This window comes from Macaca thibetana, chromosome 1, assembly GCF_024542745.1.
Source record: "Macaca thibetana thibetana isolate TM-01 chromosome 1, ASM2454274v1, whole genome shotgun sequence".
In the NCBI taxonomy this organism is placed as follows: domain Eukaryota; kingdom Metazoa; phylum Chordata; class Mammalia; order Primates; family Cercopithecidae; genus Macaca; species Macaca thibetana.
In genome coordinates, this window is record NC_065578.1 from 28310541 (window position 1) to 28337357 (window position 26817).

The window sequence follows — 26817 nt, forward strand, 5'->3', positions numbered from 1 at the left end:
TTAAAACATTTCAGTAAGCTAAGGTTAATTTATTATTGAAGAAAGAAAACTATTTTTAAATAACTGTATTGTAGCCTAAGCATACAGTGTTTATAAAGCTCATGGTAGTGTACAGGAATATTCTAGGCCTTCATATTCACTTACCAGTCACTCAGTGACTCACCCAGGGCAGCTTCCAGTCTTGCAGCTTCATTCATGGTAAATTGCCTTATACAGGTGTACCATTTATTATTATTATTATTATTATTTTTCTTTTGAGACGGAGTCTTGCAAAAGACTCCGTCACCTGGGCTGGAGTGCAGTGGCGCAATCTCGGCTCACTGCAACCTCTGCCTCCAAGGTTCAAGTGATTCTCCTGCCTCAGCCTCCCAGGTAGCTGGGATTACAGGCTCATGCCAACACACCCAGCTAACTTTTTGTATTTTTAGTAGAGACAGGGTTTTACCATGTTGTCCAGGTTGGTCTCGAACTCCTGACCTCGTGATTCTCCTGTCTCGGCCTCCCAAAGTGCTGGGATTACAGGTTTGAGCCACCGCACTCGGCCCATTTATTATGTTTTATAGCATATTTTTACCGTGCATTTTCTGTGTTTAGATACGTAAATACTTACCGTTGTGTTATAATTGCCTACAGTATTCAGTACAGGTTTGTAGCGTAGGAGCAGTAGGCTATGCTGTGCAGCCCAGGTCTGTGGAGTAGGCTGTACCATCTGGGTTTGTGTAAATACATTCTGTGGTGTTCTCACAAAGACCAAATCACCTAACAATGCATTTTTCAGAACGTATCCCTGTTGTTAAGCAATGCATGAGTATTAAGTGAGTGAGTGGAAGTGTGTGTCCCAAGGCGGGTGTGGCTGTTTTCTCAGTTCCAGGACCTGATCTCCAAGACCAGAGTGGGACGTCCTTGGGAATGCTGAGCAGAACAGCCGGGGACAGGGTGGTCCTGGGGGCTGCGGGGAGGGTGGTTTCCCAGGGTGTGTGAGGAGCTACGCACCTCTCCACCCACTCCCCCATTGGCTGCGGCCCTGCACGGGCTGACAGTGGAACTGCCTGCGCAGGAGACAGGCTCCTATTCAGGTGCCTCACATTAATCTGCAGAGGGGTTGGCAGTAGCTGCTAATTTCCAATTTGCTTGTCTTTGAATGGGGGTAATTGCTGGGAGTTGCCAGTGTTCCAGGTTGTTCTCTGGAAGAAGGGAGGAACAAGGGGCTGTCTGTCGTGGGCTCTGCGGAGCGCTGCCTTCTGCAGGGAGTGCGGTGAAGGCTCGTGGGGTGGAGTGAGGGGATAATGGAATCATAGCCAGGCAGGGCCACAACGGCCTTCGGAGACCACCTGCTCTGACCTGCTCATTCTACAGGTGGAACTGAGATTCGGAGGGAGGGGATGTGCCCAGGATCACACAGGGTGGGCCTGACTAGGTGCTTGGCTCCAGCCAACAACCCAGCCATCCTTGGCATTGGCTGTGCCTCCCTTCCCCCATACCCCCCCAGTCTCTCCAGGGCCCCCAAGGCTGGGACGTGTGTATCAAGAACTGCTTTGTCTTTCTCTGACTGCAGGAGACCAGCGCAGCGGTGGGGTCACTGAGGCCAGCAGCCTCCTGGGGGGCTCCCCGAGGCGTCCCTGTGGCCGGAAGGGCTCCCCGTACCACACGGGGCAGCTGCACCCTGCAGTGCGTGTGGCGGACCTTCTGCAGCACATCAACCAGATGAAGACGGCTGAGGGTTACGGCTTCAAGCAGGAGTACGAGGTGCACGCCGGCCCCGGGCCAGCAGGACCCCTGCGGAGGCCTCACCTGGTTCTCACTCTCTGTGGACTCTGACCCTGGCAACCCTCAGCCTAGCCCTGGTTGGACCCCTGCTCTGACAGTTCCCAACTCAACCTTTTTGACCTTGACTCTGACCCTCATCCGAATCTTAGACTGATACGGTTTTTCACTCTCATGCTAACCCTGATTTGAAATCTGACTTTGAATCTCGTCTCCATCTTTATGTGGACTGTGATCGGGATCCTTATTCTGTCCCTAATCTGAACCTGCCCACCGACACTGACCTTGACCTAATCCCAGCCTGACATTGATCCTGAGTGTCATCCTAAGCTCCATTTGAACTCTGGATCTCATCTCACCTTTGTCTGAACTCTGACATCGCCCTTATCCTAATCTAAATCTGACCCCCATCTTTACCTTCTTTCTAGACCTATTCTCAGCCTGACCCTTATTCCAAAATGTCTTTGAACCCTGACCCTCTTTTCCTCTTTTCTCATTTCCCTTCCCCCCACACGCCTTGGTTTTGACCCTGGTGCCTGGCTTTATGATAAAAGGACCCACAGTGACAATGACTTTATCTCAGGCCCAAGTTCAGCTTGAACCTGGCCCTTATTGTCCCACTCCCATCCTGCCTACATCATCCCCATTGAGGGGAAGGGGCCCTATGAGTGAGGGTCCCTCTCTCCCACTGACCACCACTTCCCCTTCTGGTAGAGCTTCTTTGAAGGCTGGGACGCCACAAAGAAGAAAGACAAGGTCAAGGGCAGCCGGCAGGAGCCAATGCCTGCCTGTGAGTCCTGGGGAAGGGCCTGGGGTCCAGGGCAGTGGGCGGGAGGGCATCAGGAAGGGGAGCACAGCCAGGGTGAGCTGGGGCAGCCTCAGAGATGATAGTAGCATTGGCCACCTTTTATTGAGGGCCTGCCACATGCCACGCCCTGTGCTTGTTTCATTTATTCCCGTCAATTCCCCTGTGAAGCGGGAAATACTATAATCCCCATTTTACAGATAAGGAAACTGAGGCTTGGGAGATTAAGATTCCTGCTCAAGGTCTCAGAGCTAGTAATTGCCTGAGCAGCATACACTCTTGGGCCTCGTTGACTCCATAGCCCAGACTCTACCCCCTGGTGTGTCCTGCCTCCCATGGTGCCCAGTGACTTCTGGTAAGCCCTGAGACGCTAGGTTCCCTGGTGGCCCTGCCTGTGCCCTATCCCCGAGCCTCCAGGAATCCCTCCCTGACTGCCTAGCTCTGGGCTCCCCAGTTCAGCCCCTGCCCACCTGCTCTGTGTTTACAGATGATCGGCACCGAGTGAAACTGCACCCGATGCTGGGAGACCCCAATGCTGACTACATTAATGCCAACTACATAGATGTGAGTGCCTTGCCCTGTCATTTCTGCAGACCTGGCCCTGCCCGCTCCAGGCTTACTATCCAGGCAGGGCAGAAACCTGTTGGGATACATGGGGGTTCAAGTGGCTGAGTTTGGAGTGCCCCCATCTCTGCAGTCAGTGCCAGGGTGCTCAGAGGAGGGAGGACGGTGGGCAGCAGATTCTGGAAGGCTTTCCGTAGGCTGGAGTTGGCCTGAGAGATGAGGTGCTTTAGGGAAGCAGAGCAAAGGGAAGAGGCAGACAGCTAGGCCAAGAGGTGAGGAAGGCGGGAGGCATGGAGAATGGGATTCTCACCGTGCACCGTGAGGCTGAAGAGGTAGGCAGGGGCTGGATTGTGAACACCTAAAATGGCAGGCTCCGGAGTGGGGGCTTTTTCCTAGGGGCACCAGGGAGTTGTTAAAGTGTTTTGACCATAATCAGAGTGGTCCTTTAAGAATAACAACACACGTTTATCCAGCACATACTGGGTGCCAAGCACTGTGCTAAGCACTTTACACCCAAGATCTCCTTTTCTGTAATCCCTCCACCCACCCTCCAAGGCACTTAGCACCATGACCTCACTTTACAGGTGAGGAAACCGGGGCTCAGAGACGCGAAGCAACTTGTCCCGGGTTGCACAGCTAGTGAGTGGTAAAGAAAGGACTCAAATCTCAGCCTGTCTTTGTCTCTAAAGCCTTTGCTGCCGTGAGGCTGTCCTGCCCCCTGCTGCAGCAGCAGGACTTGGATGGATGGGAGGGAGGGGCCAGAGACAGAGTAGGCAGCCAGGAGGCTTGGGCTTGGGTGTCAAGGAGAGGTGATAAGTCTGCTCCCTAGGTGTGGAAGAGGGGTGAGACGGGACAGGGCCCCTAACCCCTACAGCAAACCAAGTTTGGGAGAGCATCATTTAATCACGTATGAAATAAATTTTAAGCACTTCCTTTGTGCCACGCATTGTGCTGGGCACCAGGGATACAGATGTGAACAAGACAGTCATGACCTCTGCTTTCCTTGAACGTATCTATTCGAATGGGTGAGACAGACATTTCTACAAATCAAAATAACTTCAGATGAGATGAGCAAGCACAGGCCAGGAGAGAGATCACACAGATTGAGTGTTACACAGCAGGCTAGTGGCAGAGCCAGGGCTGGCGTGGCGGGCTTTGTGGAGGAAGCAGGGCTTGAGCTGCCTCTGGGTGGCTGGAGAGGAGAGAGAAGAGTATCCCGGGTGGGGAGCTGCCTAAGCAAAGGCCTGAGGGGCCACGCGGAGCAAGGCACAGGTCTGGGAGCCGAGGTAGTCAGGGCCTCTGGAGGTGGCCTCTCCTCTCCCTCCTCTTCTCCTCCTCCTGGGGCCAGATGTGCCATGCCATGTTTCCCAGAATCCCTTGCTGCCTCCCCCACTCATCCTATCCCTTGGTTGGAGTCAGGGCCAGGCCTGACCTCGCAGACTTGGGCAGCTTTGGTGACAGTGGGCCTCTCCTTGGTCTTGTCAAGGTCCCAGTTGGCTTCTCTTGGGCCCTGGCAGGGACACACCACTCCCCACTCTGTGGCTCAGCCCGGCCCAGCCTGCCCGTCTCCGCTCTGCCTGCCCTGCTCACATCGCCCATTCTGGCCACTCCTGTGCTCCGTCCACCTCCATCTGCCCCTGGCCTAATATCTGTCTCTTTTGCTTTGTACTGTTCCCTCACTGGAATCATTAAGATTCGGATAAACCGAGAAGTAAGTATCTCTCTCCCCTTCTCCTCCTCCTCCTCTTCCTCCTGTCTGTCTGACTGGCTGTATCTCAGACTCTCTCACAGTCTCTGGCTGTTTCTCTCTCTCTCTCTCTGTCTCTGTCCTTCCTTTCTACTTATGTGCCCAGCACCAACCGTCCATTTCAGCAGCCTGGCCAGGGGCCGCCCAGGGCTGAAGATTCGAGAGTGTTCCTATTGTAAGCAGTTCCCTCCCATCCTCCACTGCCTTGAGCAGGGGCAGCAGTGTTGGGGGTGCTTCCCCTGCCCCATTCTGCACTGGTCACCACTGTCTGTCACCTTCCTTCCCTGGCCCCGCCATTCCCCAGGAGTCCTCCCTAGCTGCACCTTCTACAGGACCCTTTGGAGGGTGCAGGGGAAGCTGCCCTGGAGGGCCCTGTTTCTGCTGCTTGAGGGTCAAGATCTTGGACAGCCCCAGGTCAGCCTCCTAAAACTACTTTCCCTAGTGTTCAAATACCTTCGTGATCAGTTTGCCTGAAACTCAGCCCTGACCATTTTCCCCTCAATTTAGCCTTAATTTGAATGTTTTTTGGAGGGAGCAGTTTGGATATTCTGTTTTAAAATTATGCATTTTTTTTTTTTTTTCTTTTTGAGATGGAGTTTCACTTTTGTTGCCCAGGCTGGAGTGTAGTGGCACAATCTTGGCTCACTGCAACCTTTGCCTCCCTGGTTCAAGTGATTCTCCTGCCTCAGCCTTCCAAGTAATTGGGATTATAGGCATGCACCACCACACCCGGCTAATTTTTGTATTTTTATTACAGATGGCGTTTCACCATGTTAGGCTGGTCTCAAACTCCTGACCTTAGGTGATCCACCTGCCTTGGCCTCCCAAAGTGCTGGGATTACAGGCATGAGCCACCACACCTGGCCCATTTTTTAGCCTTTTAAAATTAAAAAAAAAACTACCATAATTCATCTAGCTATTCTCTGATTTGATTTCGTTTTTCTTTTTTTTTTGAGACAGATTCTTGCTCTGTCACCCAGGCTGGAGGGCAGGGGTGTGATAATGGCTCACTGCAGCCTTGAACTCGTATGCACAAGCAATCCTCCTACCTCAGCCTACTGAGTAGCTGGGACTACAGGCATGTGCTGCCATGCCTGGCTAATTTTTTTCATTTTTTTTTTTTTTTTTTTTAAAGAGATGGGGTCTTCCCAGCACTTTGGGAGGCCAAGGAAGGCAGATTGCTTGAGTCCAGGAGTTCAAGACCAGCGTGGGCAACATAGTGAGATTGTCTCTACAAAAAATACAAAAATTAGCTGGGTGTGGCGGCTCATGCCTGTAGTCCCAGATACTGGGAAGGCTGAAGTGGGAGGATCGCTTAAGCCCGGGAGGCAGAAGTTGCAGTGAGCCGAGATCATGCCATTGCACTCCAGACTGAGCAACAGAGCCAGTTCCTGACTCAAAAAAAAAAAAAAAAAAAGAGAGACAGAGAGAGAGAGAGAGAGATGGGGCCTCACTATGTTGCCTAGGCTGGGAGTTTTTAATACATATATACTGTTTTCATAATATTTAATGATTGATATGATTATTTGCTATTTTGTGGGTGCTTTTTCCATATTGTCTCCTTTTTCCTTTAAAAAATATATTTCTTGGCTGGGTGCAGTGGCTCGCACCTGTAATGTCAGTACTTGGGGAGGCTGAGGCAGGAGGATTGCTTGAGCTCAGGAGTTAGACCAGCCTATGTAACATAGTGAGACCCTGTTTCTACAAACAAACCAACAAACAAAAATTAGTTGGATGTAGTGGCCTGTGCCTGTAGTCCCAGCTACTTGGGAGGCTGACGTGGGAGGATTGCTCGAGCACTGGAGTTCGAGGCTGCAGTGGAGACAGTGGCATAGAGTGACAGCAGGAGGGAATTGAGCTAGACATGAAGTTCCAGTGCTGTGGGCTGGGAGACGCTGGGAGGCTTTTCATCATTACTCACTTTGACTGTGTTTTGGTCATTTTCATGGGAACAGTGAGCAGGTATCCAACAGAATCTCTGAGTGTTTGTCTTGCTATTATCCTCATATTGCAGAGGAGAACAAAGGCTTAGAGAGGTTGAGAGCCTGGCTACTCAGAGGATGTTTTGAGGCCAGCAATATGGACACCCCCTGGGAACTGGTGATGCAAAATCCTGGGCCCCACCCCAGACCTTTGAATCTGAATCTGCCTTTTAACAAGATCCCCGGGAGATTTATATGCTCAAGAAAGACTGAGAAGCACGTTCTCAGCGCTCAGAGTTACACAGCTACTACTGCATAGCTGTGGCAGGGACCCAGGTCCATTCAGCTCCAAGACTCGGATTCTTCACCCCATAGTCAATCACCTTCTGCCCCAGCAATTCGTGACTTCCATTTGATCCACTTGATGCATTTGTATCTTCAAGGATACTGCTTCAGCTTTAAAATAGTAGTAGTAGTAATAATAATGGCTGTTACTGATTAAGTACTGACTTTGTGCTAGACCCAGTGCCAGGCATTTAACATACTACTTTATTTGCTCATCACAAAAGCCCCTCAGAGGTAAATGCTGTAATTGTTCCATTTTATAGACATGAAAATGGAGGCATAGAGAAATGAAGGGGTTTTTGCTCAAAGGCACACAGCTAGTGAGAGGTAGAGCTGGGATTTGAACCTTGGCAGTCTGGCCCCCGGGCTCCTCAGGCCTGGGAAGTTCACGAGACCAGAGTTGTTGCTGGGAGCTGTGTTGAGAGCGTAAACTTGAGGTAGGGGCCTGGGCTAGTTTTCTCCGTGCCAGCCCTGCAGTACTAATTCCCCTTTCCGCATTGCCCGCATTGATGCCCTTGGTATCTGGTGAATTCTTTCGCTTAGAAAGATGAGGCCTTATGGCAGGACCTCATGGGTGGCTGTGGCCCTGGGGTGGCTTGCGGGAGGGCAGGTTTCTCTCCTTAGCTTGGGGGCTCTGGGGATGGAGGATGAAGTAGCTCTTGGCCTCTCTCTTGTGGGAGGTGGTACAGGTAAAGTGCTTAGCACAGTACGTGACCATAACAGGGTCATTATTATTGATCTTAAAGATTTTAACATTTTATCTAAGGGCCGTGAGTAATGCCTGTGCCCATATACTTCCATCCTGAAGCCCTCATCTAGGCCCACCATGCTCTGAGTGACTGAGGAGTAGCGGGGAGGGGTACTGTCCATGCTGGTTATCCTGAGGGGGGCTAGGATAACTGACAAACTCTGGTTACCCCACATTTGGGATCTGGGTTGTTTAGAGCTTCTGGAACCCTGGGAACAGGCAGGGCCACTGGGGACTCTGTCTCCCAACGACAGCCTGGCGGAAAGCAGATGCCTCTCTCCACTTTATGGGCAGGGGGTCCCTCTAGGCACATAAAGGAGTCACGTCCTCTCTGGGGTTGCACAGCCCAGGTTGGATTAAGTCCACAACTCTGGTGTCCCAGCTGCATTTCTCCACTTCCTCGGGGACTAGGGGGGATGCAAAGTCACCCTGGGTAGGAGGTCCTAGGGACGCGAGGGCACAGTTCCCTGGTGGGTTAGGGGTTCTGCCGCTGGGAGGGGAGGGCAGAGGGGGTGTGAGGGAGTGAGGGGCTGCTCCCTGGGGTCTAACCGCTCCCTCTCCTCCTGTTCCAGGGTTACCACAGGTCAAACCACTTCATAGCCACTCAAGGTACCTGGCACCTCTGCCCACATGCACCTTCCTGTGTGCCTCCTGGCATGCTGGAATGCCCTCAGCTTGCTTTTCTGCCTCCCCTGCTGATCCACTTGGATTCCTGAATGTCCCCCAACCCTCGCCACATTCTGGCTCCCTGCTTGTTCATCTGCTCCCTATTCTGCTGGGTCTCTTGGAATCTGGCCGACTGCCTTTGTCCCCTCTTTGTGTTTGTGTCTCCCTGATGTGCTTGGTCCATCTGCGGTTGCTGGTCCACCTGCCTGTCTCCAAAGTGGTGTTTGCGAAAGGGCTAGCCGGGCTCAGGTCTCATGGGTGTGGGTTGGGCCTCTCGGTCTGGTGGCTGCCTGGGTTCTTCTGTTTGCATCTCTTTCCGCGACTGTCCATCTGTCTGTCCCTCCTGGACACTCATGCCATTGCCAAACCATCTGGCCCTCCTCCAGGGTCCCATTCAGGATGAGTGGGCTCTTTAGCCAGGCCCTCTCCTGATGCAATGCAGCCTCAGGGCCCTACAGGCAGGCGTCAGCTGCAAGCTGGGTGTTGTGGGCAGCATGAAGCCCCTGTTGGGGCTCAGGAGGCCTCCTGGCCTAGGGCGTGGTGCTGGATGGTGCTGGGTGTGCTGACCTGGGGTGGAGACCTTGTCTCAGGGACAGGCATCCTCTGCATCCCCAGGGCCGAAGCCTGAGATGGTCTATGACTTCTGGCGCATGGTGTGGCAGGAGCACTGTTCCAGCATCGTCATGATCACCAAGCTGGTCGAGGTGGGCAGGGTAAGCTGGGCTGTGGGGCGAGCTGGGGCACATGGCAGGCCAAGCGGGCAGCAACGAGCCCACTGAGTCCCGTCCTGTGGGGCCTTCAGGTGAAATGCTCACGGTATTGGCCAGAGGACTCAGACACCTACGGGGACATCAAGATCACGCTGGTGAAGACGGAGACCCTGGCTGAGTATGTCGTGCGCACTTTTGCCCTGGAGCGGGTGAGTCTCCCCTCCGCCTGTTCCCTGCAGAGGGTGCCTGAGCAGGGATCAGAGCCCACTCCCACTTCCCCCAACTCTGGGAGCAGGAGGGTGAGGAGCACACTGCTGCCCATCCCAGCAAGGAAGCTACTTGGTCACTGTTTGCTGGGAGCACTCTGGAAGGGCAGGAAGGTAACTGCCTTTGTTGGTGCCCGTAAGAGGAAGCCGAGACAATGAAGGGGATGACAGTATCTGCCAGGTGCTGGCTCCTACTCTGTGCTGAGCCTGTTACACATATTGTTTCAGTCCTGGAAAGCTCCATGGGATTAGCCCAGATACGGAAAGTGAGGCTCAGAGGGCTTATGCCAGGCAGGAGAGGCCACATAGTCAGTGACTGGCTGGCGAGTCCTGTCCACGATCCCATTTGATCTGCTCTGTAAAGTCCTCAGAGGAAAGATAGTTTTTTTCCTTTAAATTAAGACCCTGGGAGTCAAAATGATCTATGTTTACACAGCAACCTAGTGGCAGAGGTGAGTATTTCATAACCCAGGTTTAGGCATCAGGCAGACCATTGTCCAAATCCTGCATGTTGTCGGTTTCTCTAACCTTGGGAAAGTGGCTTCTCCTCTTTGAGCCTTAGTTTTCTTGTTTGTACGATGGGACATTAATATCTACTTCATCAATAAATTGATCATTGGGATTAGTTGAGATTATACAATGAGACGCTTACCACAGTGCCTGGCACACAGCAGGTGTCTAATAGATGCTGCCAGGGACTCTGACTGTTATTCCCATTGTCTCCCCAGAGAGGCTACTCTGCCCGGCACGAGGTCCGCCAGTTCCACTTCACAGCGTGGCCAGAGCATGGCGTCCCCTACCACGCCACGGGGCTGCTGGCTTTCATCCGGCGCGTGAAGGCCTCCACCCCACCTGATGCCGGGCCCATTGTCATCCACTGCAGGTGGGGCACTGGGAATCCCAAGGAGAAAAGGGGCCATTCTCCCTGGGAAGTTGGGCTTGGGGTTGGGTTAGTTTAGGATCCATAGTGGAGACCAGGCCTGGGTTCTCCTGCTTAGAGATAAAGTGCAGGAGGGAGCAACCCCAAAAGGCCCTGTCCCCTTTGAGCTGTGGCTCTGAAGTTGGCACCTTCATGTGCTCCCCAAGACCTGTGAAGACCTGTGAAGCCCCTTGACCCAGTTGCTGAGGAGGCACTGGAGATAGGGAAGGGCCTAGGGGCTAGTGAGACACCACACGATTGAGTTCTGCCTGCTTTCAGTAAGCAGCTTTTCGTTGTACACCTGCTGCGTGCTAGGCCTGGCCTGGGGGTGGGAAGGACTTCAGTTCTTTCCGCCAAACCCAGTGGGCCTTGCCCACCCACTGGCCGTCACACCTTCTGCAGACCCTGACTGGCTCCCGTGACCCCAGCTGCCCCTCCTCTCTCTGCTTCCTCCCTGGCTCCACATCTTTCTCTTGCTTCTTAAACGGGGACCCAGCACGCTGTCCTGGTCTGCCCTCTGTCTCCTCCTGGAGAGCCTAACCCCCAACCTTTGTGGCTTTGTCCACGGCCTCTGGGTCTCATTGTGGTTCCTCTACTGTGTTCTTATCAGCTCCCCAAATGCCGCAAGGTAGAGTCGTCGTCCCTGCCCTGCCACCTAAACCAGCTTCTCTTTGATTTCTTTAGGCCTCTTTAAGATGCCATCTTTTCAAAACAAAACTTTATTGATATATAATACACTTAAAGCAAAGTGCAGAAATATGTTTAAAAATATGAATTTTCATAAACTGGGCACACCTGTGAAATAACCAGCTCTACTCAGATTAAGAAACAGAATATTGGCTGGGCACAGGGGCTCATGCCTATAATCTCAGCACTTTGGGAAGCCAAGGTGGGAGGATCATTTGAGGCCAAAAGTTCGAGACCAGCCTGGGCAACATAATGAGACCTCATTGCTACAAAAATAAAAAAAATTAGTGGGGCGCGGTGGCACAAGCCTGTAGTCCCAGCTACCTGTGAGGCTGAGGCGGGAGGTTTGAGTATGGGAGTTCCAGGTTACAGTAAACTGTAATTGCACCACTGTACTCCAGCCTGGGCAACAGAGCGAGACTCTGCCTCTAAAAAAATTTTTTTTTAAAGTAAGGAAAGGAACAGAGCATGAACAGTTCCCAGAAGCCCCCTTGAGCCCGTTTCTGGCCTGAATTCCCCCATCCCCAGTCCCAGAGAAATCACTGTTCTGACTTCTACAGCACAGTTAGTTTCGCATGTTTTTGGACTTGTCATAAATGGAATCATACATCAGGTACTGTTTGCTGTTTGTCTTCTTTCCCTCAGTCTTAGGTTTGTGAGGTTCGTCCACAGTGGATCATCTTCCATCGAGTGAATAAATGACAGTGTGTTTGTCCATTCTGCCATGATAGGCATTTGGGTTGTTTCCCATCTTGAGCTATTATGAGTAGTGCTGCTAAGGACATTCGATCGTATGTCTTTTGGCCAAGAAATGTATTTCTTTCTGTGTGGTATGCATGTAGGAGTAGAACTGTTATCTGTGTGAATGTTCAGCTTTAGGAGATATTGCTGAGCAGTTTTCCAAGGGGGTTGTGCTAAGTTAAGCCCCACCAGGGATATACAGGATATTCAGTTGCTGTATGTCCTTGCCAGCACGTGGATGCCACCATTTTGAAACCTGAAATCTTGCTGTCATCTTTGTCTACTCTCCTTCCCCTTCAACTCTGCGCAACCTTGTGTGAGGACAAGGATCTTGATGTGCCCTCAGTCAAATTAGGGAGATAGCCATGTAAACAATGACTTTGTAGCAGGAAGAGTGTTTTATTGAATTAATTATTTTTTTTGAGACAGGATCTTGTTCTGTGATCCAGGCTGGAGTGCAGTGATGTAGTCTCGGCTCACTGCAACCTCCACCTCCTGGGTTCAAGCGATTCTTCTGCCTCAGCCTCCTGAGTAGCTGGGATTATAGGCATGCAACACCACACCCGACTAATATTTGTATTTTTTGGTAGAGACAGGATTTCACTATGTTGGCCAGGCTGGTCTCAAACTCCTGACCTCAAGTGATCCATCCACCTCAGCCTCCCAGAGTGCTGGGGTTAGCCACCGTGCATGGCCATGAAGAGTGTTTTAATAAAAACCTGCCCACATTGCTTTGGGACCTCAAAAGAATGACATCATCCTGGAAGGGTCAAGGATGCTCCAGCTATGTGAATGGGTATGAGTGTGTGGGCTTTTAGAGGATGTGTAGGAGATTTGGTGGTTTTCAGGAGGAAAGAACATTCTTGAATTAGCTCCGAGGGTCTCCTCTCCTAATCTAAGTTGCTAGGTTGAGCCAGTGTCACCTTTGCATTCTCCCCACCCTCTCTCCTCTCCTTCCCCAAGGCCCATCCCATCTCTGTCCTCTAGCACATTTCACCAGCGCTCTTCCATCTGGCAGCCTGCGCCCTGGCTCCTTACTTGGGGAGGGGCAATCATCTCTGTGTCCCTGTCCTCTGTATGGTGTAGACATGGCCAGTGCCCTCCTCTCTTCTTCTCCTTAGTCCCGGGCTTCCTCCCCAAAGCTCTGACGTGGCCTGGGGCTGCTCTCTCTCCAGCGCGGGCACCGGCCGCACAGGCTGCTACATCGTCCTGGATGTGATGCTGGACATGGCAGAGTGTGAGGGCGTCGTGGACATTTACAACTGTGTGAAGACTCTCTGCTCCCGCCGCGTCAACATGATCCAGACTGAGGTGCGGGGACCTGGCCCTGTCCCCACCCTTATTTCTAGGACTGGAGTTTCTCGTGAAGGAGCCTGGAGCCGGCGGGGCATGCCCAAAGGGTGTCCTGAGGCTCTTCCCTTCCCTCAGCTCATCCCTGACCTTGAGCCGCCAACCGCATAGGGTCATCCTGGACTGCTCCCCTGTGTTCTGTTGGGTGGGGTCAGACAACGGGTCCTGTAGCTGACATACCTGGGATTGCATCCTCACTGGATGTGTGATCATGGGCTGTCCCCCACCTCTCAGAGCACCTCACGGGGTTGTTATAGGGGATAGGGATGAAATAGGAGATAAAGGGGCATGTCCATGGAGGTTGTTTCAGGTAGGCTTGGTCCAGCCTGTGGTAACACATGGTTGGCCTCTACCTCAGAGCACCCTGCCTCAACCTTGAGCTTGCTGAAGCCCCATCACCACAGATCTCCAGCTTCTAGGCCCCTCCTCGGCCTCATTCTCGTCTCCTGTTCCAGGAGCAGTACATCTTCATTCATGATGCAATCTTGGAGGCCTGCCTGTGTGGGGAGACCACCATCCCTGTCAGTGAGTTCAAGGCCACCTACAAGGAGATGATCCGCATTGATCCTCAGAGTAATTCCTCCCAGCTGCGGGAAGAGTTCCAGGTGGGGGACGAGTGCACGTGTATAGGGGTGTGTGTGTGTGTGTGTGTGTGTGTGTGTGTGTGTTGGGGCGTCCTTAGTATTGCAGGAGTCATTGAAGGCCAAGAAGCAGGGACCAGCCTGAGGCCACAGCTGGAGGGACAGAGCTGAGCTACTAGGAAGGACTTTGGGACAGTGGAAGAGGGAGTGCATCAAAGCAGTTAAGAGCCCAGGCTTTGAAGTCAGATAAACCCAGGTTCAAATCCTGGCTTACCTAGTTAAGAGCTGTGAGAATCCTTGAACAAGTCCCTTTACCTCTCTGAGCCTCAGTTTTGTTACCCAGAGAAGAAAAGTGTGAATATGTCCCTTGGAGTGTTTGTATTCATTGGGATTCTTTTGGTTGTGAGTGATAAAAATCCAGCTTTTGTAACTGAAAAGCCTGAGGATTGTGCAGCTTCAGTTGTGGCTGGATCCAGGGGCTCAGATGATGATGCCAACATGTGGTTTCTCTCTGCCTTGGTTCTGCTCTCCTGTTTTGGCTTCATTCTCAGACCTGCACCTGGCCCCCAGCAGTGCTGGGCTCCTGTCATCTCTGTTGTCCAGTGACTTTGGAAAAAGGCACTTGCTCCCAGCATCCCCCCAAAAGTCCTAGATCAGACTCTCATGTTCCCACCCTGGACCAGTCACAGGTCAGAGAGATGGAGGTCGCTGATTGCCCCTGGCTCTGGTCACGTACCCAAGGCCTGGCTCTTGGGGCAGGACCAGGCTCACCATATCACATGGCTGAGATGGGAAAAGCCTGGTTCTCCAGAGAAGCCTGAGAGTGATCATTGGGTGGGCAGAGACCTCAGTAGTCCTCTCCACTCCAGGGTTCCTGCAGTGGCTCAGCAGGATGGCACGTGCTGGGGACCTGGCACTTCTCACAGGAGGTGCAGGATTCCAGGAGGAGAGTGTCAGGCTTTGGGGATCATGATAGGCTGCGTTCCCTGTGAGGGATCTCCAAGAACAAGAGAAAGAAACAGAGCCCCTGGGTCTGGCTGTGTGAGGCGTGACGGCATGGGGGTGGAGGAGATGCTCCAGAGATCCGGGTGTGATTCAGTGCCCGGTGCTTAGGACTTCATTCTGTTCAGACAGGGCCGTGACCAAGGAAGGTGACCCCCTCTCCAAGTGCCTGGAGTCTGCTTTGTGGAGGGCATGGGGTTTCAGGGGTTGCTTCAGTGAAGGCACTGATGAGCTAGTAGAGATCCTCACTGTGCCCGTCTGTGTGTGCCGAGCCCAGCCCAGTGCTTGTCATGATCTCACTTTGGCCTCCCAACAGCCCTATGAAGTAGGCATATTACTTCCCTATTTCACAGTCGAGGAAACTGAGGTAGAGAGATGCAGTAGCTTGTCTGAGGTTATGTGGATGGCAAGGAGGTAGACTGTGGGCTCTAGAACTCTGTCCAGGCCCTACAGTGGCCTAGAGACCGGGAGTCTGGGTCCCTGCCCTGTACCCTTCTCTCTGGACCTCAGTTTCTCCATCCATAAAATGCAGTTAGTAACTCAGTCCAGCCTCCTTCATGGGGATGTGAGGAGGCCCAGCAAGCTCTGGACATAACTCTCTGTCCCCACCCCCGCTCCCTGTAGACGCTGAACTCGGTCACCCCGCCGCTGGACGTGGAGGAGTGCAGCATCGCCCTGTTGCCCCGAAACCGCGACAAGAACCGCAGCATGGACGTCCTGCCACCCGACCGCTGCCTGCCCTTCCTCATCTCCACTGATGGGGACCCCAACAACTACATTAATGCGGCTCTGACTGATGTGAGAGCTCAGGGTGGAGTGGGCTCTGGGGCTCCCCCTCCCGGCAGCATCAGGGAAGGTCCACGAGCCAAGGGAACAGAGCTGAAGGCTCTGGTTGGGGGAACCCCTGCCCATTCTGGGGAACAGGATCGTGCGTGACCCTCCTACCCCTAGGGATCTTCCATTCAGGGTATTCAAGCCAGTGTCCCCCACACTCTGCCTGAGTGGGGTCTGTTGGTGGAGTTCAGGCAGGGCTGTCTCCAGGATCAGGCCCAGCAGAGCCTGGGGTAGGATGAGTGATTCAGGGGGCTTTGGCTGGGGAGACCTCGAGGGTTTGGGGGTGGAACTTGAGACCTGATGTCTGGAGCCAGGGGAGCTTGTCCTGGGGAGAATGAGCTGGAGTCTGCTCCAGGACCAGGCCTGGGACAGTGATCTCTGGCCCCATTCTTCTCTGGGTGGGCGTGGGCCCTCTGAGGGCTCAGGAGCCGTTTAGAAGTCTCTTTCCCTGCTCCCAGCTCAGAGGCTCTGCTTCCTTTACTGAGGGTTGCAAGCAGCGCAGGAGATGGGTGCTGGCATTTTAGGCCCCTGATAAATGGCTCCAAGATGCTGCTGTCTGAGGCAGGAAGGGTCTAGGATTATTATCCCTATTCCTCTGTGACACTGGAACCAGTTCATACATAGACACAGGAGACACACGGGTGGAGATCAAATGTTACAGATAAAACTGGAGATGGAGTTTGAGATGTGTGACCAATGGGTGGGCCGCTCCTTCGCCTCTCCCCAATATAGCTGTGTAACCGCAGGCCACCCCACCCTGTCAGGGACTGGCCGTTACTGGCAGGGAGCAGGAGCAGTTGACTGCATGCTTTCCGAGGGTAGGCTGGCCTGGAAAAAGAGGGAGTGGAGCCAAGCAGCCTCGCTTATGGGAGGAGTGAGTGAAGGGTGGGTCAGGGCCAGGTGTGTCACCGCTGCGTCTCTCCACACAGAAATGAGGGATGCCGACAGGGAAGGTTCTCCCACAGCGGGTAAGAGGGAGATGGACTTTTTATGGCCTGATGCCTGGCCAGGAACCCCTTGGCAGGATAGTGCAGGGGACAACGGGGTTTCTTTAAAGAGGGTGACCTCCCACGGGGCTTCTGGGCATCAGCTGAAGGAGAGGGGAAGAGCAGCCCCAGCCACTGATGAGAGAGATGTGAGGGGCCCATCGGTCACTGTCACTCAGCTTGGTGGATGGAATGTGTGCTCACATGCTCGCCTGGGGACATCCCGCCTGCTGAGGGGTCAGGGGTCCTGGAGGAGTGGCATGTAGTGCTGGGAAGATCTTCGAACTAAACTTAGAAAGCTGTACCTTCATGCCCAGCCCCCTCCTTGACCTTAGGGTGCCCATCTGCACACTGGGGGCCTGGAAGGGAGACTGTCTGAGGGTCCTGAGCTGGGGCTCCCTGGCCCTGATGGGTGGGTTATCACATGGAGAAGTTCTGGGACAGCCCTGTCCCATCCTGAGGTCCTTGATGCCTCTGACGTCTGACCCCAGCCATGCGGGTCCTATTGGCTCAGGAGCCAGGAGGCCCCATTTCTCAGACAGGCCCTGAACTCGTCAGTGAGGGGCCAGCTGGAGTCTTTTTGTGGTGGTCAAGTCTGCAAGAAGCCCCGTTGGGCACCCAGGCCTGAGTTTTGGAGTCTGGCTGGGCCTGGCCTTGAGGAGTTGTTAATCAAGAGCCTTCAGAGAGTCCTGGAGAGGGACCACTGGGGGACCAGGGGGGCTCCTTGTTTCTCTGTACTGCAACTTGCAGGATTACAAAGGGCAGATCAAGATTTGGTCAGGGCCCAAGTCAGGGTCAAGGCCAGAAGAAGCCAGACAAAGACCAGGGTCATGGGAGCCTGTGCCAGCCCCTAGGTTGGGAGGAAGACCGGGGGTGAGAAGAGCTCAGGAAAGAGAGGGGGACATGGCACAGGGTGGGGCAGGGCAGGTCACCAGGGGAGCCTGGGAGCCAGATCTCTGATGGGAGAAGGCCGGGTGCCAGCTCCCCTGGCAGGACGAGGGAGCAGTGAGCAGCGTCAGGGCCTGTCACTGCCTGGGGAGCCTGGGGTCCCAGACCCTTCACTGATGGAGTTGGGAGGGACCTAGAGATTTATTTATTCAAAATATTTACTCCTCCAGAGCTCTGGGTGGAGACCACACCCTGGAAGCTCTGCTCTCCTGAACCTTGCTTTTAGGAGATGGAGTGGGATAGTCAGGAAATAAATATACAATGAAATGTCATCAATTGGAAATTTCTACAAAAACAGCCAGGCAGAGTGTTTAATGTGGATTTGGGGTGTTGGCGGGGGGCTATTTTTGATGAGGTGGTGGGGGGGGGGCTTCTCTGAGGAGGTGATAAGCAAAGACCAGAAAGAAGTGAGGGAGAGAACCATATAGACATTTGGGAAATTTGGCCTAGGCAGCCAAAATAGCAGATGCCGAAGTGCAGAGGCAGGGAGTAAGCTTGGCCAGCCTCTGCCGTGAGCTCAGCCTCATGCCCAAGCTCCCCTCACCATACCTTTGGAAAGTTTTGCTGTTTAGTTCTGGGGGTCCTGGGCCCACCCTGTCAACCCAGGGCCTCCGTGTGCCGACCAACATCAGAAATGGCCCACTGGAGGCAGCCTGGTCCTGTGGGGCACAACCACCCAACTCAGGGTGGGCAGTGCGGGAAGACAGTCTGGGGCAGAGGTTCAGCCCAGGCCAGGGGCCGGGAACAGGGCCCCGCTGAGTCCCGGTTTCCCTGGTCCTGGTTTCCCTGCAGAGCTACACACGGAGCGCGGCCTTCATCGTGACCCTGCACCCGCTGCAGAGCACCACTCCTGACTTCTGGCGACTGGTTTACGACTACGGGTGCACCTCCATCGTCATGCTCAACCAGCTGAACCAGTCCAACTCCGCCTGGGTGAGGCCTCCACTGGCCAGGCCGACGGGCCACCTGCTGCCCAGGTCCTCTGTGTATTCAGCGGCATGGTCCCCAAAGCCAAGAGTTGGGTCCCAGTTCTGCCATCTATTTATTGTGTGACGAGTCATACACCTTCTTAGAGCCTCAGTTTCCTCATCTGTAAAACAAGGGTGTTAGATGGGAGACCACTAGTTGCTCTTTTTCTTTTCTTTTTTTGAGACAAGGTCTCACTCTTTTGCCCGGGCTGGGGTGCAGTAGCGGGATCATAGCTCACTGCGTTGTACAGCCTCAACCTCCTGGGCCCAAGCCACCCTTCCACCTCAGCCTGGGGAGTAGCTGGGACTACAGGCTGCATCACCACAGCTGGCTGATTTTTTTTTTTTTTTTTTTTTTAAATAGAACCACAGTCTCACTATGTCGCCTGGGCTGGTCTTGAACACCTGGCCTCAAGTGATCCTCCCACCTTGGCCTCCCAAAGTACTGGGATTACAGGCATGAGCCATTGCATCTGTCCACAGTTGCTCTTTATTGGCCCCCTGCTAAGCCAGGGACTGCTTTGCACTCATGGTCTTGTTTTAGAATCTATAATGACCTTGGAGGGAAGGCTTCAGTGAGAAAATTAAGACCCAAAGACGTACAGTGCTTTCTCCATGGCCACATGGCTAGGGAGGGGCAGAGCTGTGCTCCCCGGCCTCGGCTGCCTCATTCCAGAGCTTCTGCTCTTTTAGTCACTCCACTAAAGCGCCCTTCACGGGGGCCTCCGAGGTAGAGTACAACTCAAGCCTCCTACTTTCTGACTGTTTGATCTAGGGTAAGTTGATGGACCTCTTTGAGTTTCACTTTCCTTCTCTGTAAAATGGGGGCCATCATAGGACCTGTTCTTAAGGGGTTACTGTGAGGACCAGGTCAGGTGTGCATAGGATGCATGGCACTGCTGTGTCTGGTGCACAGTAGGCATTTGGTACGTGTAGGCAGTAGGCAGGGACAAAGATGATGAGTGTGACAGTTGCATTTGAGATTGGCCCAGACACTGGTTCAGTGACCTCAGCCTGGGGGCAGCCCCACTGACTCCCCCATTTCCCTTTGGAGCTCCCAAGAAGTACAGATACCCAGCCTTCCAGCCCTGCCTGACCATGTGCTGTAGGTCTCTCGACCCCTTCCCACTCCGGCTTTCTGCTGGGCTCGGGCCTAGGAAGATTTGCTGTAAAATGAGTACAACAGCTTCTTAATGGCCTCCTGGAGAATATTTCATTAACTGGGCTCTTTATGCATCAGGCACTTTGTGAAAATGACCCAGGACTAGAGGGTAATGGGCCTCAGCCCTGGGTGTAGCAGGAACCATCCTTGCTCGGGTAGAGGGGAGAGGCCCAGAGGGAGGCTCACACAGACATCATTCACTGGGCACTGATTTGCTCATCTGTTCAACCAGCTTTGCCCATGAACTGCTCCCTGCAGTGGGCAGGGAGGAGACAGAGGCAGAAGAGACACAGCCCCTCCCAGATCTCCTGGTCCAGGAGGAAACAGGTAGAAAAACTGATAGTGACAGCACAGAGGGAAAAGGGCTTTCAAAGAGCTGGCACAGGGACAGAGAAACCCAGGGGACCATGTATCAGCGACAGCTTCCTGGAGGAGGTAGTGTCTGACCGGAGATAGGTGGGAAGGGCAGAGTTGAGTAGCTGAGGAGGTGGAGGAAGAGTGACCCGTGGAGAGGGAGCAGCCTGTGCAGAGTTCTGAATGCACCATGTTGCCAGGACCTGAGGCAAAACGGGGAAGGTGGTGTTCTCCTGTCATGGGCTGTGGTCAGAGGGGACTGATGAGCATGGTGTCTTTTTGGAAGAGGTTGGGAGGCATTTTACAGATGGAGAAACTGGGGCCAAGAGAAAGGAAGAGCCTTTCATGGGCTTCAGGCAGAGCTAAGACTAGAAACTGAGGCTCAGGATACTTAGCCTGGAGGATGTGTGCACGCGTGTGTGTGTGCACGTGTGTGTGTATATGTACGTGTGTGTGTGTATGAGGTCGGAGGGCTGTACCTCCTCTGTCCCTCCACAGTCGAGTCTGGGAGGGGGTTGTATGTAGGACCCTGACTCCATGGAGGGGTCCTGGGGCAGAAGTGGGAGTACTGGACTGTGTTGCAGCATCAGGGACACCCCACCTCTGGGAGCTGGTGCTGAAGGGCAGAGGCAGTGAGAGAGAAGGCTGGGGGAGGTTCTGGGGTGGGTGGGAGTGATCCAGGCCTATTCCTGGAAGCAGGCAGCCTCATGTAGGAGCGTGTGAACCGGTTAAGGTGTAGCTTTCTAGCTGCACAGCAGTAGGCATCAGTGCACTGTTTGTGAAGGGTTCGTCTTGGCTGATCTGAACGTGTCAGTGCAGAACGTATTGGGACAGGTGGGCCTTGCAGCCTGTGGGTGATTGGTGGTGACTGGAGGGCCGCTGAAGGTGAGTCTGGAGTGAGTGGGTGGGCCAGGGTGCGTGGGAGCTACAGGGCAAATGTGGAGCCCTGGGAGTGGGCATGGCTATGGGGTGAGCCCCGGCCAGGCTCTACTCAGCTCTCCCCTCTCCGTGCTCATGCCCAGCCCTGCCTGCAGTACTGGCCAGAGCCAGGTCGGCAGCAGTATGGCCTCATGGAGGTGGAGTTTATGTCGGGCACAGCAGATGAAGACTTAGTGGCCCGAGTCTTCCGGGTGCAAAACATCTCTCGGGTGAGTGGTCTGAGGATCCCCAGGGAAAGACCCTGGGTGGCGGCTGGGGCAGCTTTTAATGACCCTCCGGGTCATCAGGGGCCCCTGGGACTCTGGTGCTCATGTCCCCGTGGCTGGCTGCCCCTGTCTCCAGCTGCAGGAGGGGCACCTGCTGGTGCGGCACTTCCAGTTCCTGCGCTGGTCTGCATACCGGGACACGCCTGACTCCAAGAAGGCCTTCCTGCACCTGCTGGCTGAGGTGGACAAGTGGCAGGCCGAGAGTGGGGATGGGCGCACCATTGTGCACTGCCTGTGAGTACCTGCCCTGCAGGAGGGCGGGGGGAGGGGTTGGGGAGCCAGGGGCAGAGGTCCAGTCTGAAAGGGTGCCAGCTTTGGCTGGACTGCAAAGCTGGCACTGAAACCCCTGGGCTCTCAGATGGCTGTGACCTGGATGCTGCCCAACCAGCCAAGGCTGGCCCTGGAGGAATCCAGTCAGTTTCCAGGCTATAGACTCAGCCCTGAACAATTGCCTAGTACCCTCTGTGTGATGTCTGACTTTGCCAATTTGAGAGTCCTTTGTCAGAATTTTTTACCCCATGAGATTTTGGCACACTTTTTATGCCAACAGGATACCAGCCTTTGTTCATGCATGCACACATGCGACTTTTTCCATCCATCCATCCATCCATCCATCCATCCATCCATCCATCCATCCATCCGCATACCCCATTCATAAGTTCATGTATTCACTCATGTCTGGGTGCAGTCACTCCCTTGCTCCCCACTTTTTCATGCTTTCAGCACTTACCGAGCCTCTCGAGTGGCAGGCTGCGCCTACTGGAAGCTGGTGGGAAGCTGAGTCAGTCTGGGCCTGGCCCCCAGGGGTTTTGGTTCTTCTGGTGGGAAAGACCCCTGAGAAGGGGAGTGAGGGCCGCCTCAGTCTGCCATCCCCCAGGAGGCACCCCACACATGGAGTCACAGGGAAGGAGGGAGAGGCACAGAGGGGGTGGAGCTCTGTGGGAGGCTGTGGGCTTGACTTGGGGTGTGGGTACGTTTGTGCCTGTGTGCCCACGTTGCCAGGTGGTGACCGGTCTTCTCAGCGTTCCTGTTCCACCTTGCTCTCTGGGTACGCGCTTGCTGCTACCCGGCCGTTCTTTGTCACTGCCTTTGTCTCTGGGTGTTTCTCTTGGAGTGTGTCCGGCCTCCTTTCTCTCAGAATCTGCAGTCTGTTTCGCCTTGAGAACATGTCTTCTGAGATGCCCTAGCCTCTGATCCTCCTTAACCTGGTCCTGCTGGTCACCTCTGGGCCCTCTCCTCCTCTCTCTGGGTTCCCTAGCCCCACCCCTTACCTCAGGGTCCTCTGCCCCGCCCTTCTGAGTTCCCTAGTTCTGCCCCTCACCTTGGGCTCTTTGGCCCTTCTTAGTTTCCTTGCCCCGCCCCTCACCTTTGGACTCTTTGGCCCCTCCTTTCTGGGTTTCCTAGCTCTGCCTCTCATTTCCGGGCTCTTTGGCCTCTTCCCTCTGGGTTCCCGAGCTCCGCCCCTCTCCTCTAGGCTCTCTGGCCCCTCCTTTCTGTGTTCTCTAACTCCGCCCCTCACCTCTGGGCTCTCTGCCCCACCCTTCTAGATTCCCTAGCTCCGCCCCGCTCCTCTAGGCTCTCTGCTCCTCCTTCGTGGTTCCCTGACCCTTTCCTTACCTTCAGGTTCCAAGGCCCCACCCTTCACCTTTGACTCCTGAGCCCCGCCCCAAACCTTTTGCATCTCTCATTCAGAAATGGGGGAGGACGCAGTGGCACCTTCTGCGCCTGCTCTACCGTCCTGGAGATGATACGCTGCCACAACTTGGTGGACGTTTTCTTTGCTGCCAAAACCCTCCGGAACTACAAACCCAACATGGTGGAGACCATGGTGAGGGGCTGTGTCCCGTGCCCAGCCACTTCTACCTTCCTGGTCCATGCCAGGCCGGGTTCCTTAGCAACCACTCTCCCATATCTGGGCCCCACCATTGGGCCTTGGTTCTAGCCCTGTGGTTCTAAAACATTACCCCCATTTCCCCCTTCTCCCCGAGGGCGGGCCTGGGCTCATGTTTGCCCTCTCGCTCCCCGTTCCCACCCCCGCCACAATACTGGAGTCGGGGTCAGGCTCATGATTTCCTCCCTCTCTTTCTCTCCCCAGGAACAGTACCACTTTTGCTACGATGTGGCCCTGGAATACTTGGAGGGGCTGGAGTCAAGATAGCGGGGCCCTGGCCTGGGGTACCCACTGCACACTCAGGGCCAGACCCACCATCCTGGACTGGCGAGGAAGATCAGTGCCTCCTGCTCTGCCCAAACACACCCCCGTGGGGCAAGCATTGGAGTGGATGCTGGGCCATCTTGCTGTCCCTTCCACTGTGGGCAGGGTCTTTCACTTTGTCCTATGGGCAGGTCGTAGGCCAAGGAGGAGCTTAGCAAGTCTGCAGCCCAGCCCCACCTCCATAGGGTCCTGCAGGCCTGTGCTGAGAGGCCTGGCACTGCCTGGCAGAGTGACAAGGGCTCAGGACGGCCGGCTCTGGGGTACTCAAGCCAAGCCCCTTGGCACCATCCTGGCCTTTGGCAGGGTTGAGTGAGGCCCTGCAGAGAGTATCCCAGGCCAAGATTCCCACTCAGCCTGCTCCCTCTGCATGTGGGTAGAGGGTGTACTGGGGCTTGGCATCTAGGATTCCATCTGGCACAGCCTCTGAGGGTCCTGGGGAGGCAGGACTCTGTTCTGAACAGCCAGTGGGGCACACTGACTGTCCTCCCCAGGGGAACTGCAGTGCCCTCCTCCCCACTGCTCCCTGCAGCCCCTGGGATATTTTGCTCACTCTCCCTCCCCACTTCTGCTTCCCTGATATGTGCTCTGAGCTTCCCTGAACCAGGATCTGCCGATTCCTGCTGTGCCCCACGGTGGGCTCCTTCCCTGCGTGACCCACTGTTGCAGAATGAAGTCACCTCGCCCCCCTCTTCCTTTAATCTTCAGACCTCACTGGCCTGTCCTGCTCAGCTTGGGCCAGTGACAATCTGCAAGGCTGAACAACAGCCCCTGGGGTTGAGGCCCCTGTGGCTCCTGGTCAGGCTGCCCATTGTGGGGAGGGGCAGTGCTAGAGCAGGGCTGGTCATACCCTCTGGAGTTCAGAGGAAGGAGGACCAGTGCTTTTTTGTTTCTTTTGTTATTTTTGGATGGGTGGTTGGGAAGGTCTCTTTAACATGGGGCAGGCCACACCCCCATTCTGTGCCTCAATTTCCCCATCTGTAAACTGTAGATATGACTACTGACCTACCTCGCAGGGGGCTGTGGGGAGGCATAAGCTGATGTTTGTAAAGCGCTTTGTAAATAAACGTGCTCTCTGAATGCCACAGAGCAGCCCTGTGTGTGTCTCACCAGCCTGATAGGGCCTGCTCACCTGCCCCCAGCCTCCAGTGCAGTGGGAGGGCCCTGGAGAAGCCTGGGTTCTGATCCAGTCCTGGTTTTTCTATTTGTAAAATGGTGGGAGTGTGGACCAGGACATCACTCAGGGTCCTTCCACTTTCAGAGTTGGTTCCAAGGGACCCTGGCCATTGTTGCCCCCACCCAGGCCTCTGAAGCAGTTCCTCAGGTAGGGTATATCAACCTGAGACCCCTGAGGGCCACAGAGCTGCCTCTCACCCCACTGGGGGCCCTGGATCAGGTTGAGCTCTTTCTGGGGCAGCATGGGAGGCTCAGGCTGTGGTGTCAGGCAGATGGGCCCAGCAGCTGCGAGACCCTGGGTGAGTTAGTGCCCTCTCTGGGGCCTACTTTATCGTCTGTAAAGTGGGGACAGTCCTGTTTGGATCAGATGAGATAATGATTAAGTGCCTTATGCAGTGCCAGGCGCATTGAAAGGGCTCACTTTACAAACATGGCAGAGATGGGGGCAGAGGAGACACAACCCTGCTGAGGATGACCGTCCCGTTGCCCCAGCCCAGGCCATTCCCAGCTCCAGCTGCCTCATGGGGTAGAGAGGGAAGAGGAGCGGGCTGGCTGGTAGGGACCTGGGTCACTCCTGGCTCTGTCACAGACTTGCTGCCTGACCTTGGACAAGAGAATTCCTGTTTCTGGGCCTCAGTTTCTTCATATGAAGGCTGACTCTATGATGTACTCATTCTATTTGCACACTGGCTGACCCTGTGTGCCTCAGTTTCTCCACTGGTCAGAGGATACAACCCATTCTAATGACCTCACAATTCAGCATACTTTAATCTGAGTTAAAAATTAATTGGCCAGTTAGGATCACACTTGACTGGGGCACAGACTGACCCCTCATCCTCATTCTGAGCTGACCTCTGAGCCTTACGTGATGGATCACAAATGTGTGTCACGGGTACTGGCCCAGTGATAGAAAATGACTTGCTCTGCCCAGTAGCATGGGCAGAAGTGACGGCATGTGAGTTCTGGGTCCCAGGTCTCATGAGGCCTTGCGGTTTTTGCTTTCGCTCTTCTGGAACTCTGCTATACAAGGGAACCTGTCTCACCTACCGGATGATTTGAGGGCACACAGAGGAGAACCAGCGCATGCCATGAACAGTCAGTATCAACTCCCAGGCTGTGAGTGAGGCTGTCTTGGACCTTCTAGTCTAGCTGACCTGTCAGGTAAGTGTAGCCCCATGGCTAAGCTTAGAAGACACTGCCCAGTGAGCCCCTAGAACTGGGAGAGATGCTAAATGGTTCTTTCTCTGAAGATGGTCTGTTGGAATCCCTTGTTACATACACAGTTAGCTTTCACTGATACACGCATGTGGAGCAGTCTGGATGCGGCTCGGCCCTTTGCTCTGTTCGGTGCTGGCTCCTCAAGGGCAGGGAGTGTTTCTGTGCCATCTTGTGTCCATTGCCCAGTAAAGGGCTTGTCTTGGAGCTAGTGCCCTAGAAATGTTGGCACGAAGGATGGAAGGAAGGAGAGGCTGGACTTGCCTGCCCGACTGACCAGGGGCATCTGGCCTCTCAGAGGAGCTGGGGAGGTGAGCTCTGTATTAGGAGGAGCACCAGCTCCAGAACCCACAGGACAAGTCCCGCCCCCAGCTCCACACCCCACAGTCGGGTGACCTTGCACAATCCCCTAACAACCCTGCAATAAACATAACAGGACCTATCTGCAGGATTGGTTGTGAGGTCCAGGGACGAAATATTTTAAAAGGGCCAGCATAGTCCTTAGTGACATAATTGGCCCTCAATAAAGGGCATCTCACACCATAATACTGAAGCCCCTGGATAATGAAAATGGTGACGGTCACCTTTCATTTAGTGCCTATTCCTGTGTTGTGTGCCCTACACCCTTTATCTCTTCCTTACTCCATACAGCAGCTCTTTAAAGTGGGGATTCCTACCCCTTCAGTTTAGAGATGAGACACGGAGGCTCAGGGAAGTGAGTTTACTCACCCAAGGTCACCTGGCCAACATATGGCAGAGCAGGGACTTGAACCCATGTTTAGGCTGACTCCACACCTGGGCCTTTATCTGCTCTGCTCTGTGGCCTCCCTGGGGTCAACAGCCCAAGGATCCCCTCAGTGCAATGCCAGATGGGGAATTTGTGGCTTAAGCACTGCTTCCCAAATGCTGTGAAATGTGTCAGAGGTGGTGGCCTCTTGGA

The 26817-nt window shown here is 54.2% G+C and overlaps 1 protein-coding gene across 11 annotated transcripts in view; it reads left to right on the plus strand.

The window, feature by feature from the left end:
- Positions 1-24571, plus strand: part of PTPRU (protein tyrosine phosphatase receptor type U) — a 91242-nt gene extending 66671 nt beyond the window's left edge. For 2 of the 11 annotated variants that reach the window (XM_050794407.1, XM_050794430.1), the window contains 16 exons: positions 1556-1746; positions 2479-2554; positions 3057-3133; positions 4827-4844; positions 8468-8504; positions 9177-9274; positions 9364-9480; positions 10266-10420; positions 13006-13195; positions 13690-13839; positions 15442-15615; positions 18378-18518; positions 21092-21217; positions 21351-21508; positions 22967-23102; positions 23370-24571. In XM_050794407.1, the coding sequence (XP_050650364.1) occupies positions 1556-1746; positions 2479-2554; positions 3057-3133; positions 4827-4844; positions 8468-8504; positions 9177-9274; positions 9364-9480; positions 10266-10420; positions 13006-13195; positions 13690-13839; positions 15442-15615; positions 18378-18518; positions 21092-21217; positions 21351-21508; positions 22967-23102; positions 23370-23432 (1907 nt within the window). In that variant the 3' untranslated portion in view covers positions 23433-24571. The remainder of the gene's footprint in view (positions 1-1555; positions 1747-2478; positions 2555-3056; positions 3134-4826; positions 4845-8467; positions 8505-9176; positions 9275-9363; positions 9481-10265; positions 10421-13005; positions 13196-13689; positions 13840-15441; positions 15616-18377; positions 18519-21091; positions 21218-21350; positions 21509-22966; positions 23103-23369) is intronic. The other 9 variants (XM_050794436.1, XM_050794474.1, XM_050794454.1 and 6 more) reach the window with 6 other exon arrangements.
- The last annotated feature ends 2246 nt before the right edge of the window (positions 24572-26817 follow it).